General features: G+C 41.0%; 3 protein-coding genes across 3 annotated transcripts; 2 read left to right on the top strand and 1 right to left on the bottom strand.

The window, feature by feature from the left end:
• The first annotated feature begins 606 nt into the window (after window positions 1-606).
• On the top strand, window positions 607-4,382 carry wars1 (tryptophanyl-tRNA synthetase 1). Its single transcript, XM_084482006.1, has 11 exons — window positions 607-717; window positions 1,053-1,189; window positions 1,293-1,503; window positions 1,637-1,745; window positions 1,972-2,091; window positions 2,475-2,657; window positions 2,752-2,852; window positions 2,940-3,052; window positions 3,157-3,330; window positions 3,585-3,725; window positions 4,084-4,382. Exons 2-11 carry the CDS (start codon window positions 1,118-1,120, stop codon window positions 4,240-4,242), a joined length of 1,383 nt encoding a protein of 460 aa, XP_084338132.1. The 5' UTR covers window positions 607-717; window positions 1,053-1,117; the 3' UTR covers window positions 4,243-4,382.
• A 145-nt stretch (window positions 4,383-4,527) lies between these two features.
• Window positions 4,528-8,082, bottom strand: slc25a47b (solute carrier family 25 member 47b). Its single transcript, XM_084482007.1, has 6 exons — window positions 7,781-8,082; window positions 7,585-7,628; window positions 7,422-7,493; window positions 7,107-7,289; window positions 6,392-6,659; window positions 4,528-5,945 (listed from the first exon to the last, which is right to left on the bottom strand). Exons 1-6 carry the CDS (start codon window positions 7,815-7,817, stop codon window positions 5,668-5,670), a joined length of 882 nt encoding a protein of 293 aa, XP_084338133.1. The 5' UTR covers window positions 7,818-8,082; the 3' UTR covers window positions 4,528-5,667.
• A 1,890-nt stretch (window positions 8,083-9,972) lies between these two features.
• On the top strand, window positions 9,973-15,429 carry slc25a29l (solute carrier family 25 member 29-like). Its single transcript, XM_084482038.1, has 4 exons — window positions 9,973-10,387; window positions 11,333-11,376; window positions 12,406-12,489; window positions 13,918-15,429. Exons 1-4 carry the CDS (start codon window positions 10,354-10,356, stop codon window positions 14,668-14,670), a joined length of 915 nt encoding a protein of 304 aa, XP_084338164.1. The 5' UTR covers window positions 9,973-10,353; the 3' UTR covers window positions 14,671-15,429.
• Window positions 15,430-16,667: the final 1,238 nt, after the last annotated feature.

The following is a 16,667-nucleotide window of genomic DNA, read 5'->3' as shown; positions in this document are numbered from 1 at the left end:
TTGTAGGAAGTGGATTTTTACGAGTGGCTGTAATATTAATATCAATTAATATCCAATAGAAGGACAAATATATGCCTACATCCATAAACGCATGTCATCGATATAGGGTGATAAATGGTTGCAGAGTTTTGGTTGCAGTTTTGATTGCACCAACCAATACAGTTCTCACTCCGCCTTGTCTGACTAGTAACTTTTCAACGAGGAGCCGAAACGAAAGATACAAGACGCAAGATACGTAGAGAAAATCTGTCCACCGAAACACCGCGTTGTTATTATAAATGTAACGCAAGACCGATGCGCAAAAATCACCCTCTCCACATGTGATATATTGTTTTCAAAGTAAAGGCTTTACCCATTTACGTCTATGGAACGTGCTACGTCTCCAAAAATAACTTTTATTTTGACAGTTAATATAAGATGGCTTCCGCTTTTCCATAAAAAAAGTCTCTGTCCATTAAATTACAAAAAAGTATAATTCGTGTAAAGAATTGTACTGAGATTAATATTAATAAATGATAAATACAGAAACTTGACTAGAAATGTAAAAAATAGCTTATATTGAAAATGCGAATGCAGGGCGGAACCATAAAACTCACTTGTTTGCGGGGAAACAGTTTGAAGTGAACAACTCACTGGACTTGCTGATGAAACCAATTTCGATTATACTGAGTTGCTGCAGGTTGAATGAGCTGACAGCTGTTTAAATATATACGATCGGTAGGCTGTCTTCGTTTAACAGTAAACTACATATAACGTTCACATTGTATGTTAAACGTAATATATGTATACGGATGCCCTAATCATATTGTAGAAGGCGATCCTCATGTAATATCGTATTGCCTGCCTACTTAGTAGCTAAACTTAGCCATGTCTATAATGTGTATCTCATTGCATATAGTTAATGAGTGTAATGTTATACACTTTCTTGATGTTGCAGTGCACTAATTTGCTAATTATGAATGAACTGAAGTGATCCTAGGCATTTTTCAATCCAAACATACGAATTGTAACGTTTGCTGTGTACATTTGTCTTTTGTTTTTATGATTTTCAGTATTTCTTTGGCTAGTGGGCAGAAGGACAGATTGTGAAGGAGAAGGTGTTTGGGGCGCGACCACGATGGAGCTCTATGAACAACTAACGGCACAAGGGGACAAAGTCAGATCCTTGAAAACCGCTAAGGCTGACAAAGTAAGCATTGGAATTCCTCCTTATTGACAATAGGTTGTGTTATAAAATCCAATATTTGAATGCCATTTCAATATAACACCTTCGCCTGTGTCTTCATGTAAAGGCAGATGTTGACGCAGCCATTCAGCTGTTACTAAAGTTGAAAGTGGACTACAAAGAGGTAACTGGTCAGGACTACAAAGCAGGGTGTCCGCCCTCAGGAACGGCTGTTAGTAACGACAAGCAATCAGAAAATGGTGGTGAGGAGGATACTGTTGATCCCTGGAACGTCGCCACCAATAGTGCCAAAGGAGTGGACTATGATAAACTCATAGGTAATTGGCCTTTTTACATTCATGTAAAAGTATTTAATACAATTGGCGTGGTTCCATATTCTGTTGCTTTATGCGTTTATGCATTACGTGGTTCTCTAATGTTATCCTTCTCATTGGTTGTGGTTTCTTTCAGTGAGATTTGGCAGCAGTAAGATTGACCAGGAACTGGTGGACAGAATAGAGAAGGTGTCGGGACAGAAACCCCACCGCTTCCTACGAAGGGGGATCTTCTTTTCCCACAGGTCCGTAGCATAAGACACGACTAAAAGATTTCTCCTCTTCATGACCCTATACCTAGTGTTTGATCCTGTCCTCATTTCCTAATGTCCTAATGTCCTTAGTGATTCACTAGTCACCATGATGTGGTATAAACATATTTAAATATATCAACTTGATCAATACTGAATGACAATGACGTGTAATGGTTGTGATTTGTGTTGTTGTTGTTGTTGTTATTCTATCTGGCAGAGATATGAATCAGGTACTGGACGCCTATGAGAAGCAGAAGTCCTTCTACCTGTACACCGGTAGAGGACCCTCGTCACAGGCCATGCATGTAGGACACCTGATTCCCTTCGTTTTCACCAAGTGAGAATTCTAAATATATGAGTACCTTTAAAATATTCAAGCAGAGATTGTTGTTGTTATTACATTATATTATTATATAGCATTATACTAACAGAGTATTACATTATACAAAGGCTGATATCCCAACAAAAAACAGCAATATGATGGGGCAGGCTAGTCGAGTTTGGTGGGTTAGGGATTGAATCTCAGCTGAAAGGTTCTGGGTTCGATCCCGAGGTCTTCAGTCTACGGGGCAAGACAAACTAACCCCTACCACTTGGTAATTATGTATAATAAATCACTGCAAGTTGCTTTGGAGTGTCTTCTAAACCTCTCAACTTCAAGAGTAATGCCATATGGTAATCACGTTTTTTTTAATGTATATATTTTTTTCCTACTCTAAGATGGCTACAGGATGTGTTTGACATCCCTCTGGTGATCCAGTTGACGGACGATGAGAAGTATCTGTGGAAGGACCTTTCACTAGAGGACTGCCACCGCTTCGCCGAGGAGAACGCCAAGGACATCATCGCATGTGGATTCGACGTGAACAAGACCTTCATCTTCTCCGACCTCGACTACATGGGGTAACTTGAACTCTAGTGGCTATATGCACCTGAATGCTTGATTTTCTGATGGATAGATTTCTGATAGTATGAGTGTCCCTTTTTTCCTCCCCAGTTCATCCCCAGAGTTTTATAGAAATGTGGTTAAGGTTCAGAAGCACGTTACTTTCAATCAAGTCAAAGGCATCTTTGGATTTTCTGACAGTGACTGCATTGGTAAGAAGAATCTTATAGGAGAGCAACACTTCCATCCATCTTAATTGAATGGAGTCACTAATGGATTACATTGTCTTTTTTTAAAAGGAAAAATCAGCTTCCCAGCCATCCAGGCCGCACCGTCCTTCAGTAGTTCTTTCCCACAAATCTTCAATGGACGGAAGGATGTTCAATGTCTTATCCCGTGTGCCATCGACCAGGTTAAATAACCATGAGAACTATCCCAGATGCTTACAACGCTCAACAGTAGCAGATGGATCATTAACACTAACATGACTGAACCTGTCTCTTCTCTCACTACCAGGACCCTTACTTCAGGATGACCCGGGACGTGGCCCCCAGGATTGGCTATCCTAAACCCGCCCTATTGCATTCCACCTTCTTCCCCGCCCTACAGGGGGCCCAGACCAAGATGAGCGCCAGTGACGCCAACTCCTCCATCTTCCTCACAGACACCCCCAAGCAGATCAAAAATAAGGTGCCACACTCACAGGGGACCAACACCTTAACACATGATTATTGGTTGAAATGATTACAATTATTTACCTAAACCTGCACTATGTACGTCTTCCATTTAGCAATGTCTAGTGGCTTGGGTTGTAGCTAGTTATAGCTATGTCATCTTCTCGTCTTGAGATTTTGTATGTTGTGTAGCACTCTACTAAAATCTTTACCACCAGAAAGCGTGTTAACTATTTTTGTCTATCCTGGCCTTTTGGTTCCTGTTGCTAGGTAAACAAGCACGCATTCTCTGGAGGAAAAGACACAATCGAGGAACACAGGCAGCTTGGTGGTAATCCAGACATAGACGTTGCCTTCATGTACCTCACCTTCTTCATGGAGGATGACGTACAGCTGGAGAAGATCAGACAGGTACATCAACAGATTCTATAGATTCCTCTTTTAAAGATCATATTTAGAAGTCAATATTTCTTTTATTGTAATCATTGTCACAAATCATAAAGGTGCAGTGTGTAGATTTTGGTCACATCTAGCAGATTGGACTTGGCATAAATAGAATATAGTATTCATAAGTATGTTTTTACTAGTGTATAAAGAGTCGGAGCAAAGAACATAACGCCCTGTAGCCTTAAAGTTAGTGTCCACATGACAGAATGTATTTAAGACCACATTAAAAAACAAAATTTGCATTGTACCTTCTTGCCTTTAAGAAAAAAAGATTGTTTTCAAATATAACTTTCTTCTCTGCCTTCTCTATCTCTTTCTACAGGACTACAGCAGTGGTGCTTTGTTGACAGGAGAGTTGAAGAAGATGTTGATTGAGACGCTGCAGCCAATGATCACAGCGCATCAAGAAAACCGCAAAAATGTCACAGACGAAATGGTCAAACAATTCATGACCCCCAGACCGTTAAATTTTAACTTTTAGCTTCGAGAACACTATTCCCTACTTTTGAAGGAAGCATGGCATTGCAAACGCTTACGATCTAGCAGCCGAGGCATGTCAACTCAATGTTTGTATGGCTGTGATCAGTGTATGATGAAGAAAGCAGTGTTCCCCTGTCTTAAGCTCAGCCCATCCTTTCAAATGACAAGTAAAGTGATATCCCTCACACTGTGAATGTTTTTACGATTGGAAAACACATATCAAAATGTGAGTCTGGGACTACCTTACACTGAAAAAGAGCAGATCACCAAGGGGCAACCCAGGATGAAATGACACCTCAAATAAGACTGTTATGATTGGTTTAAAAGTCATCTCTTCTTAAGAGTTTGACAATGATTAATACTGAGAATATGACAATACACGATACAGCCTTATTTCCATTTAAACAAAAAGGGAAATGAACAGTGAAAATAGATTAATTGGGGTAGAATTTGACTGCAATCAAAAAACAAATCAAATGTACACTGAGCACATGTTACATATAACCTTTATTAATAATTATCAAACAGGTTAATTTCACTGTCTAAAAAATATGTTGAAAAATATTTGAAGACTATATTATTTAAAACTGAAATCTGTTTCCACCATGAATAAATTAATATGAACACTAAATCTTTCAAAATGATGGCATTTTGGTAATGTAGTAGTATTAACCATGTATAAATATAGCTCTATACTTAAATATGATGTATACATTGAATAGAGGTAGATTGCAATGTTTCCAACAACTTCAAGGCACAACAATTGTGTCATCAGCTGCCTTCTGAACCCATACATAATCGCAGCTTGTGAAAATGATATGAATGCAGATATTTAACATAATCCAAGTCATAGTTAACGGCCTAATGATGGGTTAATGTAAGTTGGAATATTGTCACGCGCAAACACAGTTTCAAGTATGGCTACAATTGCATAACTACATGAATACGTTACTGAATTCCCAGACAGCTATTCTATTTGATTTCACAGCAAAATGTGCATACGTTTAGAGTATGCATGTACATGGGCCAAAAGAGCTCATGGGAAATGTGGTTTTGTGTCCACAACTCCTCATAGAGGCATTCATATTTGAGCAACCATTATGTTTGGCATTGGAAAATTGAAATAACAAGGTCTATGAAGTACCATATCTGTTAATCTCTACATTAAAAGCCAATTCATTCACATTTTAAGTATTAAAAAAAAAAAATGCAGTATTTTACTTATCAGAATTTTAAAATGTAATTTTTTAAGTCTTGAGAAAAACTTGATCATGATATGTTGGCCTACATCAGTAAAAAACATACTGACCAAGAAAATGAACCAATCCTAATATACATACAGTATATGTGTATCTATAATTTAAAAAACCTGCAAATTCCAAAAGCATGGTCCACTTACAGTAATGGGAAACCAGCTCTTGAATCTCTATGTTGAGGGTCTTAGCAGGCGGATCACTACTTCATACATGGCAAACACAGACATGTTGACCGGAAAGGCGCGTACGCAGTTGATCGCCAGCCCCTTGTAGAGGACACCCACCCCCTCTGTGCGTACGCTGTCTGTGATGCAGTGGAAGAAGCCCTTATACTTCCTCTCCCCCATCCAGTCCATCTGGAGACGGGCCTTGATCACGTCCATGGGAGTCCCGACAAACCAGCCACATGTGCCTGATAGACCCCCTGCCAGCAGGACCACCTTCCACTCTGAAGAGAGGGAAGGGTTGTTGGTAGGTATTGGTGTGATACAGGGGATACTTTGAACTATGAAATTAGAGCCATCTTGCAATACGCTAGTTATTCAATAGCTGGGTGAGCTTTGGTGAGAGGTTAGCCATCTCTGACACATACTTTTTCCACATGTTATTTTCATTCCCCACGTAAAGGGATTATGTATTTCTTTCATAATTAATGTATCAACAGAAGCCTAAGATTCCTATACTTTTAAACAATAAACTGACATAATCCATATTACAAATGATCACACAAATCCATTTTAGAATAAGGCTGTGACTTACTCGGTTACATATAATGTAATACATACAACATAAAAGGAAAAAGCAAAAGTGGACAAAGTGCAGTAGTCTGAATACGTTCAAAATGCAGTGCACTGTACACAGCACAGGGTAAAAACATAAACTGCTTTATCGTACCTGGCCTAGTCTGCCCCGGGGGGGACAGCTGCTCACAGATAATATTGTAGGTGGTGAAGTAGGTGGCGAAGGCAGGGCCATCTCTCAGAGCCAGCGCCTGGGCTCCCTTGTACAGCCCCAGCACCCCTTCCTCCCGAGCGATGGTCAGCAGGCAGTGCACCGGCCCCCGGTACTTGGGCTTCGGCGACCCAGTGGGGAGCCCCTGCATGGGAACCACCTGACACTGCAGACGCACCTTCACAATGTCCGCCGGGGACATCACGGACACCTGAGGAGTTAAAGGTATAGAGTATAGAGACAGTGAAGTGTGTACATTATATCAATTAACTAAGGTCAGTTGTGTAAAAGTGCAGCCATAATTTGTTCTTATTCTCTAATTAAACATTAATTAAACATATGCAAATTGATTCGTGATTTATAACATTTTAAAAGAATAGTTATTCTACTAATTATTCATTTGTCATTTTAGAAAAACTATTCTCCTTAATTATAATGTTCCCAACACAGCCATTGAAATTGTTTATTTTGCAATGCCTGTTCCATCTGGTATTGTGGGTTTGAATGCTAAAAGAGTTCATATATATATGTCAATAGCCTACAGTCGATTGTTAGAACCGGGGGACCTTTTGCATCAGGTCAAATTCAGACCAACTGTCTGTGACCATCCATACAATCATCCATCCGTAATATTCCACCGAGGAATCCCGTTCCATACCTGCGCAACCCCTCCAGCAAGCCCAGAGAGGAAGATATCCAGCTTGGCCGGTCGAACATCCACACTCCTATGTCGTAGCTGACCCAGGATTTGGAGGACATTCCTGTAGGTCCCAAACACCACAGAAGAGCTCAGGGAAACGGTGGTGACAGGCATGGACATGCCTTTGTAGAAACCCTTAGCCTAAGGAGGTTCAAAAGGGCAACCCAATGGGCAGAGCATATAGATAATTAGAAAGTGTCACAATGGTTTCTAAATGGAAAGTCAAGATCTGAGAAGTGCTCCAAAAAGATGGCCATGAGTTGCAACACTGACCCCTTCATTCTTGCATGTAGAGCGAATACAATGCCAAACTCCCGTGTACTGGGGTTGCGTTTGAATCCTCACCTATATCATCAAAGGAACAGAGGTTCGGCTGAAAATTCCCTTCATGCGTTTATCATATACGGCTACTGCTTATAGGGGTGTTAAAATATACCTTTACTGTATCTAAAGGGTACCCAACTGCAACGCCAAAGGCCCCTGTTAAGACAATTCGTTCAAGGTTATATTAAATCGCGATATTAATGTGAACTCACAATGAAGTCCAATCTGTACCATGGTCATCAGAGGTGAAGACACTGTAAAGTGGGCATTGTAATGCTGCAAGCCCCTTGCGAAAATATTGAACTTACCTCCAACAGAACCAGCGAGAAAGTCGGCACAATGCATTGTCTTCCTATTCTGTATAAATACAGAATGATGTAAAGGCTCGCTTGGAAGCTAGCCTGATACCGACTAGCAAGCTAGCGACCGGGCAAACTACTAAATGTAATTTGACAGTTCATTTTTTAAATGTATAAACGTTGTCCATTATTATTCGAGTCAAGAAGGAATTCGTTGGTGGTTTTACACTGAAATCGGAAACTAATACTCCGTACTAGTAATACTAATACTCAGTCCTAAGAGACTGAATGGATCATTATGAGTACATGAGTCGGCTGAACGGCGGCGTAGCGTAGTGTCTCTCGCTCTGACGTCAGCTGTCAAACATTACAAACGTAGGATGTGTATGGAAAGCCAATGTATGGCAATCCATTTGGGACAAACCTGGAAAAAAAAGGCTTGCTAAACCAATTTCATTATTCCTTGACACACACACACACACACACACACACACACACACACACACACACACACACACACACACACACACACACACACACACACACACACACACACACACACACACACACACACACACACACACACACACACACACACACAAAATCTGTATCACTATATATCATGTGTTGTAGATCACGTTGATCATGTAGCTCCTCAGATGACACTGATCGGCCACAAGCGCTGTACGTGAAACAAGCCCTGCGTTCCTAATTAGTATTCCAGAATGAAAGTATGTCCCAATAATTGATATTTAAAATGCAGTATACCGGAAATGTTGCTCTACATTCGGTCAAAGTTAGAGTAGCCAATGCAAGCCAGCATGCTTTTTGGGCTATTCTGCCTCACAATCCTCTGCATATAGCCTACGTTATATCGACTGAGCCTGCGACTATCGTCGGGTGGCACGTGAAATCCCCTGTTGTATATGTTCCAATTGTATGCATACTGTGCCTAACAGCTGTTGCACACAGTATGCATACAATTGGTACCAATACTAGTACGTACTTTGTAATAGCTGCAGTACACACTACAAGTAAGTAATGGAAGTCATATAAGTTAGTGGCTGGCTAAATATTACATTTATTTTACTTTTAACATTTATATAATGCTCCATGAGATCCATAACTTGATCGTTTTGCAATGCTTTTGTCATTTCAGAATGACTAAAGCATGATTTTGTGTTATTTATCCTATTCAAAATGACATATAAAAGGTACCCCAAAACAGTCATGATGCTCAAGAACCAATTAATCTACGTTGTTTTACTGCGTAAGGAGCCAGATCCAATAAAACGTTCTGCTTTCCACGAGTCCCTTTTCTTCTTGTTTAGCTCATGTGCAGTGTCCTGAATGCAGTAATTCATTCACCTTGCTACGTACAAAGCTACCATGACAGGCAATGCCTTTGCAAACATGAACCTTCTCCGACAGTCTTACGCATCCCCAAAATCAACAAAATAGACTGTACGTTTTGTTTCTAGATTTCGGTGAATATTTCTTAGTCAACCAAATTAACTAACTAACTATTCAGATGTATTGTTGGCAAATATGCATTATGTGTGCCAAAAATACCACTTTCAAAAACACATGCACATGGAAGACAAAACACACTTACTGTGATTAACCCTTAATTTTCTATCTGTAGTTAGGACGTGTTCCGTCCTAACTACAGATATGAAATCATCATCATACAATTTAACCGGCATATGGATGTATTGGTTATCATAATGACATGCATTTCTGATCTAAGATTTTTTTTATTTGAAGATAAGTATGCAAATAGCTGATTTCCTAAAGCTCTACATTCAAAAAAGTGAAATTAAATCATTTTTCTAGGCTTGGCCACCATCCACATGTTTAACACATGGTAAAATATGTGCCTACATTATATTGCCTACATTATAAGCCAATATTAATGTGTTGAGTTTAGGTTCAATGCATATTTTGGGTTTAATCCACGTATCCCCCAACGTTAATGTCACCAGATCAATGTAAGAAGATGTATTAAGGGGTTAATGTGTCCAGAGACACGCCGTGAAAGCTGTATGTGCAGCAGCCAATGACGGAGAGGGGTGGACAGAACCAACTGGGGGAGTTGTCTAGTCTAGAGGGATGCGATTGGGCTTCCTCCAAAAGGACAGGCACACGTTTTGACTCTGTATCCCCCCCTCCTCCCACCACAGAAATAGAAAGGTCGCGTCTGTGGAAGTTGAGTTAAGTAGCCGGACCATCTACAGCCGAGAGGAAGGGAAGAGTAGTTTGTTTTATTAACAGGAGGGTTTTAATCTGCCCATGTTTAAATCCATCCGGGATTATATCCAGAATAAAATACCGTGTGGCCCAAATCAAGAAAGAGGAGTTTGGAGGGTTTTTACATCAACAAACTTTCAAAACCCCGATCGCATGTTGGTTGTATTATCAAGGCTGGTGTACTAATCCTCAAATTGGGCTTTTAAACAGTATTAACCAAAATACCGCCATACACAATCTTAGAAGTAAATAATAAGGAATTGTGGGTCAATTACAATATCTGCTTCGCTAGTTAGCTTGACCAATATAAAGCTGCTAACGTTCAGAGAGGGATGGCTTTGGACTTCGCTGCGGGTTGCTTTGGAGGTAAGTATTCCTTACAACCAATACATCCTACATTTATAACTCATACCTCACCACCCTGATCAGATGCAGATGGCGAGAGCTCAATTCAAGTTAGCTTCATGTAGGTAGCATTTTGAAAACAAGCACTGCTACGTTGAAGTGTGTGCCAACGTGCTATCAGTTTTAAGAGTATGCATCATCAGGTCGATGCCACGTTATTGAAGAAAAAAGATCCCCCATCTACACACTTTCCTTGCTTGAGTTCAGACTAGGAGGGACGCCATTGTACCGGGTGTGTAGACTACAATTGGGTAATGCAATGCAATGCATACATTGTGGTGGTATCTGGCAATAGCTGTCCATCACTATAGTTACAATTTGCGACCAAAGCGTAGTGTGTGCCACGGGGGAATGGGTCAGGTTATCTGTCCAGGGGAGATTGAATGGTAATGGTATTGTAACCTCCAACGCGACTATATTCGTTGTGATGAATAATTCAATTGTTTTTAACAAATAACACTGGTATTAATTAGTTAATAAAAACAGTCTATACAAAAATGCGTTTTAGTTGTCTATAAAGTATCAATCAAGTTGATAGACCTACTTGGTATGTTTATTTGATAATATACCTAAGCTATTTAGCATGCATCTCAACAGTTTGAATCACACAACTGATGAATGAACCAACATTAACTATTGTAATTTGTCTGTGGAGATGGTTAACAAGCCTATAAGCATTATATATTCTCTATAGTCTGTGTTAAACATGCATAACATGCACGTAATATTGCTTATAATGAATAAAGTTGCAGTCTGCAAAATGTTACTCTCAATAGTCTTTCAGCATACATCAATATGATTTGAAGTAGGTTTTATCAAGCTCCATCAAGTGAAGACTGCTGTTACTTGGTAAATGTTTATGTAAATGTGGCGACTGGTTTTGTATTATTTTCTATTATTTCCCAGGCGCTGCTGGTGTTTTGGTTGGACATCCTTTTGATACAGTAAAGGTGGGTCACTGTTATGTCACCGTACTCTTTGATCTTGTATAGCAACCAAAGAAGGCACTAGTGCCCTAGTAAAATAGAACATAAATAAAAAGTCTGTTGGCTGTCCCTGTTTTTAAAGCTGCTTCATCCGTTTTTTAAAACAATTTACACCCTGAGTATATGGCACTCATTTATTACTTTTAACCAGAGTCAAATATAATGAACTGAGTAGATTCTAAAAATTTATTTATTTGGATAATTCTGTGTAAATCTGGCTCCATTATCTCGGAATCAATTATCCTGAAAATACTGTTATCACCAACAGACTTTGTGATTAAGTGGATTGAAAAAATCCAAATCCAAAGTTGCATTGGGTAATTTAACTGTATGCTCCTCAGCAAAGACAGACACGGGAAAGGATGGTGTGATGCCCAAACTTGTAAACTTTAGTGCATCTTTATCATCTTTATCATCTTTGTGGTATGCTTCAGAAAAGACACTGGAGTAGTGGACTTACCAGTTGGTGGCCACAGATTAGGTTAGGCGTGTGTCTGTGTGTGTGTTGGGACAGTGGGTTGGGGGGGGAGGCTGTCTTTAACAGCAACAGTGTTACTGTGTTGTAGATGATTAAGAGGCACACAGGCTTCCTAAGGATATGTAAACTTGTACGTCCAAGGCCTTCTCGTTTTCTCCCACCACATTCCCTCTTGAGTTATCAGTGGTAGAAGAAGAAAACTGAGCCAGAGACGTTCTGTCAATTTGAAAGTACGGATACGTGACAAAAAAATAAAGTTGACATATTATACCACCAGGTGTGATTAGCCGTTACAAGCCGTTTTGAAATTCTGCCTCTTCTGACATCACAAGTGGGCGTGTGTAACAGCTAATCACACTCACACCTGGTGGTATAATGTGTCACCTTTTAAGCAGTATAACTTGCTGTGATGTTTGTTCAGTAGCTGACGGGTGAAGACCCTCCGTAGCGTTTGGTGTGCAGCATGCCCCGGGTCACTGTATTCTGCCCTTTACGCGTTGGCCTTGCCTTTTCAGGTGAGGCTCCAAGTTCAGAGTGTGGACAAACCCCTCTACAGGGGGACCTACCACTGCTTCCAGTCCATCGCACGCCAGGAGTCGGTGAGTAAACAAAACATCTGGTTCTACTATTTACCAACAGTACTGTGTTCTCTTCTTTCCTGCCATGACATTTTACATCGTTAATAATGTAGGATATAAAATGTACGCTTATACCCTGAAAGGAGCAGCTGTCCACAGATGGCTGTTGTCTTTCATAATCACCCACTCTTGCTAGCCTGCAAACCCACAAGTAGGGATTCAGCGATTAACCGCTTTCACTATTAACCACTTTTAAAATGTCACGGTTTGGTGACCCTAAAGTTGAGCTACACAAGTTTCTGGTCTCATTCTCCAAAAAGTAACATTGGTCATTCTTGTTCACAACGAGGGCAAATTAAACAAACAGAAAAATTGCTGACGCAACACGCAGACGTAACGAAAAGCGTTGCACCAGCTTAAAATCTATAATCGTTGCATCCCTACCCACAAGGGGCTTTTCACTGCTCTGTCTTCATAGAGTTGTCATATTTGTCTCAGAATTTTTCTTTCTCTGTCCTTTCAGTTGCAGTAGTAGTTTAAATGTGAATCAAATTTTCCATCAGCCATAATAATATATATATAGGCTTCCATGGAAGGGAGAATGACGAGCTAGATACTTCTTAGAAAGAAGTATCCCCAACCAAGCTATGTGGGGGATCCATTACTGGTCCAGACATTTTATTTACTGACCTCTGCTATGTGATTCCTATAGCTACTGTGCACTTTGTCCAGTAATACTTTTTTCACTTGGCAAGGTGTTTTTTGGTGTAGTTACTGTTTTGTTCAATGAACATTTTTATGCTTTGATCGATTTCAGCCTCACTTGTTAGGTCTGGGAAGCTAAATGTAAATGTAGTGTACAATTGCATTCAATGGCCTAATCAGACGGCATGATTGTGGTGTCGGGTTACAGCTCTAGTTATTATGCACCACTGCCTCAATTGTGGTGAAGTCAGGAAACATATCAGCTAGCTGGGGTCAGCAAGGGCCTTATTTCTGTAAAGGCTAAATTAAGCCTTTGTACACGTTGCCATCGGAGGCCTGGGGGAGTGTGTCTGTATGGTCTGTCAGTGTATGGTTTACTTCTGGAATTTCAGCGTGAGATGGTGACAGCATGGTTGTGGGTGCAAATTTGAACACTAACCCTAATATGCGCAAGTATAGATACATTTTGTAGTAAGTGACATTTTCAAGTTATATTTGAAAGAAGTGCAATTACAGAAACCCTAACATCACGATCAACATGATCAAGATCATACTTTATTGATCCCAAGTGGGAAATTCAGGGGTTTCAATATATTTATAGATATATATTTATATTGATAGAGCGTGTGCTTTTTTTCCCTCATTGACAGCCGTAGAGAAGGTGTAGACGAAGGTGTATTTATCTACTCTGTGTTTGTCCCATCCACCTGACTAAAACACGCTCGCACCCCTCGTCTTCCACAGATGCTGGGCCTGTACAAGGGCATCGGCTCGCCCATGATGGGGCTGACCTTCATCAACGCCATCGTGTTCGGCGTCCAGGGCAACGCCATGCGCTTCCTGGGCCGCGACACGCCGGCCAACCAGTTCATGGCGGGCGCGTCGGCGGGCCTCATCCAGTGCGTCATCTGCTGTCCCATGGAGCTGGCCAAGACGCGTATGCAGATGCAGGGCACGGGGGAGAAGAAGAAGTCCTCGAGGAAGCTGTACAAGAACTCCCTGGACTGCCTGGTGCGGATTTACCGCCGGGAGGGCATCCGAGGCATCAACCGCGGCATGGTCACCACCGTCATGCGCGAGACGCCGGGCTTCGGCATCTACTTCCTGGCGTACGACGTGCTGACGCGGCGCCTGGGCTGCGAGCCCGACGACCCCTACATGATCCCCAAGCTGCTGTTCGCCGGCGGCATGTCGGGCATCGCGTCCTGGCTCTCCACCTACCCCGTGGACGTGATCAAGTCCCGCCTGCAGGCGGACGGGATGGGCGGGGTCCACCAGTACAATGGCATCGCCGACTGCGTGCGGCAGAGCCTGAAGAAGGAGGGCTGGAGGGTGTTCACACGCGGCCTCACGTCCACGCTGCTGCGCGCCTTCCCCGTCAACGCCACCACCTTCGCCAGCGTGACTCTCTTCCTGATGTACATGCGTCAGGGGGACGGGTCCGCCCTCCAGGACTGTGAGACCCAGGCGGTTCCACTGCAGACCACCAGCCTGTAACCCCCAGCCGTCCCTCCTGACCCACCAGGAGAGGGGGGGGGGGGGGGTAGTGTGCTGGTCCAGAGCTGTAGCACGACCATGCATCAGCAGCACACGTTGCATCTTTCTTTGCTTCTCAGGGCCTTCGACCATCGACCACCGTTGGGAGACGCAGCAGGGAAACTGCAGCTCGGAGAGGATCTGTGGAAGCCAGGTTGGTTTGTTTCCACAGCGTGGCAACTGTTTTTCTGAACAGATTTTTTTTTCTAGAGAAGCATCTACTTCAAGGAACTTGACTTCTTGGAGCCCCCTTGACAAGTGACCACTTCTTGTGTTTTTTAAGATTACAACTGTACTTGTAAATATGAACATCCTTGGTTTTAGTAAAGAGTCGATTGTTGTAATATTAGTTATTTTAGGTGACTGTATGTAGCCTTGTGAGATCATCCAGATATACCAGTTTGCATTTCGCAATGAATATCAGTGTGGCCTTAGCTGGGTAGTACCGTATTGACCCGAATACGAGACTAGGTATTTTCCTGGAAATGTGTCTGAAAAATTGGGGTTGTCTTATATTTGGGGTCTAGACATTTGAATGTTAATATACATTCACACCTTACTGGTAATAAATACCTTTCAATTGACCAACTCCCAAGCTGGGCCATTTCATGCAAACCCCTCCAGTAGAGCGTCCTGGATGTTCTAATCCTCACACGATTGGGTTTTAATTATGATTTTTCAAATCAAACTGATATGATCTAAAAAAAAAAAAATCGTAAATGACTAAATGTCTTATATTCGGGTCAATATGGTAATTGATTTCCAAATATAGGCGCAGTCTTAGGTTCTCCAGCGAATCAGAGTGAGAGAAAAAAACTTCCTTGCCGATTTCTTTATATTTTATCATTGTCATTCAGTCTATTTAGTCTGAAACTCTTTCCCCCTCTAACTGAACCATCCTATGAATTACATTTTAAATTCCCCAGACTGATTTGCAGAGAAAAACTAAATGCGAGACCAGGATGGTCTCTCATAATGCTTGACTTTATGGGTTACATTGCCACTTACCATAGCAGTTGTTGAGTGAGTGTGGTGAGTTTAATGTGGACTGCATGAGAAAATGTTTAGGTCAAAACATTAGGTCAAACACTTGTCTTCTTTTTTCACTTGTCTTCTTTTGTCTTCGTCTTCTGTGCGAATTCATTCAGTGCATCTGAATGAAAAGTCATTTATTCCAAGTGGTTATTTTAAAAGGAAAAGTAAAAATCCAAAAGCTAAAAAGCTTTTGGATTACACTGATTGTTAAACTCAATTTTTTGGGTTCATTCATTTCATGTTTTCAAAGTTTGAAGCTCAAGCAAGAGTAAAATTGTGAAATTGGTCAAATAAATCAGGAATGGAATTGGGACACAAGCCATGGCCTCTTCAGTTTACAATTTACCAGCATTTATTTTAAACAGACCATGTCCAAACCCTCATAGTTACACATTAAAAGGTAGCCATGCATGTACACTACATATTTCTGGATACTATATTTATGTATTTAATGATCTTTATTCAGTTCCAGAAGATTCAAACTTTCCTATGAAAAGTCATGTTACTGTAGAATCTGTGGGACTTTGTCAAGTGGAAGAGTCTATGCTGATTGTATGGATGGGAATCTGAGCGATATGTTTGTTTCAATCCAGTGGATGTTATTCATTCATTCATTTGAATTGTTCCTCTTGGTTTTCTTTGGCAAAGGTTTGGAAATATACCACCAAATATCATTTTAGCTGAAAGAGAAGCTCTTATTTGAAAGAATAAATTATTTGTTAACTCTAAACTATGATCTTTTCAGATTGAATGAAGCCAAACTAGTTAATCAGATTAAGTTCTGTTCTACTGTACCTTCATTTTGTTTTGAGAAACTGCTGTATCGTGAATACGAAGTGTATATGGGGTTGAACAAACAATCGCACAATGACAAGGGGATTTTCTTTGAGTTTGGTGCTGCAGTGTGTAGACCATTTTTCAGT

Source organism: Micromesistius poutassou, assembly GCF_964030765.1.
Source record: "Micromesistius poutassou genome assembly, chromosome: 17".
Classification (NCBI taxonomy): domain Eukaryota; kingdom Metazoa; phylum Chordata; class Actinopteri; order Gadiformes; family Gadidae; genus Micromesistius; species Micromesistius poutassou.
Note: the sequence above shows the minus strand (reverse complement) of the source record. Positions and strands in the feature narration are given on the sequence as shown.

Excerpts from the sequence above, each read along its gene's own strand:
- slc25a47b (XM_084482007.1), bottom strand. The coding sequence starts at position 7,817 with ATGCATTGTGCCGACTTTCTCGCTGGTTCTGTTGGAG. Across the intron at positions 7,290-7,421 it reads CTACATGCAAGAATGAAGGG|GCTAAGGGTTTCTACAAAGG; the intron begins GTCAGTGTTGCA and ends GAACCTCCTTAG. Across the intron at positions 5,946-6,391 it reads CCCGGGGCAGACTAGGCCAG|AGTGGAAGGTGGTCCTGCTG; the intron begins GTACGATAAAGC and ends CCCTCTCTTCAG.
- wars1 (XM_084482006.1), top strand. The coding sequence starts at position 1,118 with ATGGAGCTCTATGAACAACTAACGGCACAAGGGGACAAAGTCAGATCC. Across the intron at positions 1,504-1,636 it reads GGACTATGATAAACTCATAG|TGAGATTTGGCAGCAGTAAG; the intron begins GTAATTGGCCTT and ends GGTTTCTTTCAG. Across the intron at positions 2,853-2,939 it reads TTCTGACAGTGACTGCATTG|GAAAAATCAGCTTCCCAGCC; the intron begins GTAAGAAGAATC and ends TTTTTTTAAAAG.
- slc25a29l (XM_084482038.1), top strand. The coding sequence starts at position 10,354 with ATGGCTTTGGACTTCGCTGCGGGTTGCTTTGGAG. Across the intron at positions 11,377-12,405 it reads ATCCTTTTGATACAGTAAAG|GTGAGGCTCCAAGTTCAGAG; the intron begins GTGGGTCACTGT and ends TTGCCTTTTCAG. Across the intron at positions 12,490-13,917 it reads CCATCGCACGCCAGGAGTCG|ATGCTGGGCCTGTACAAGGG; the intron begins GTGAGTAAACAA and ends CGTCTTCCACAG.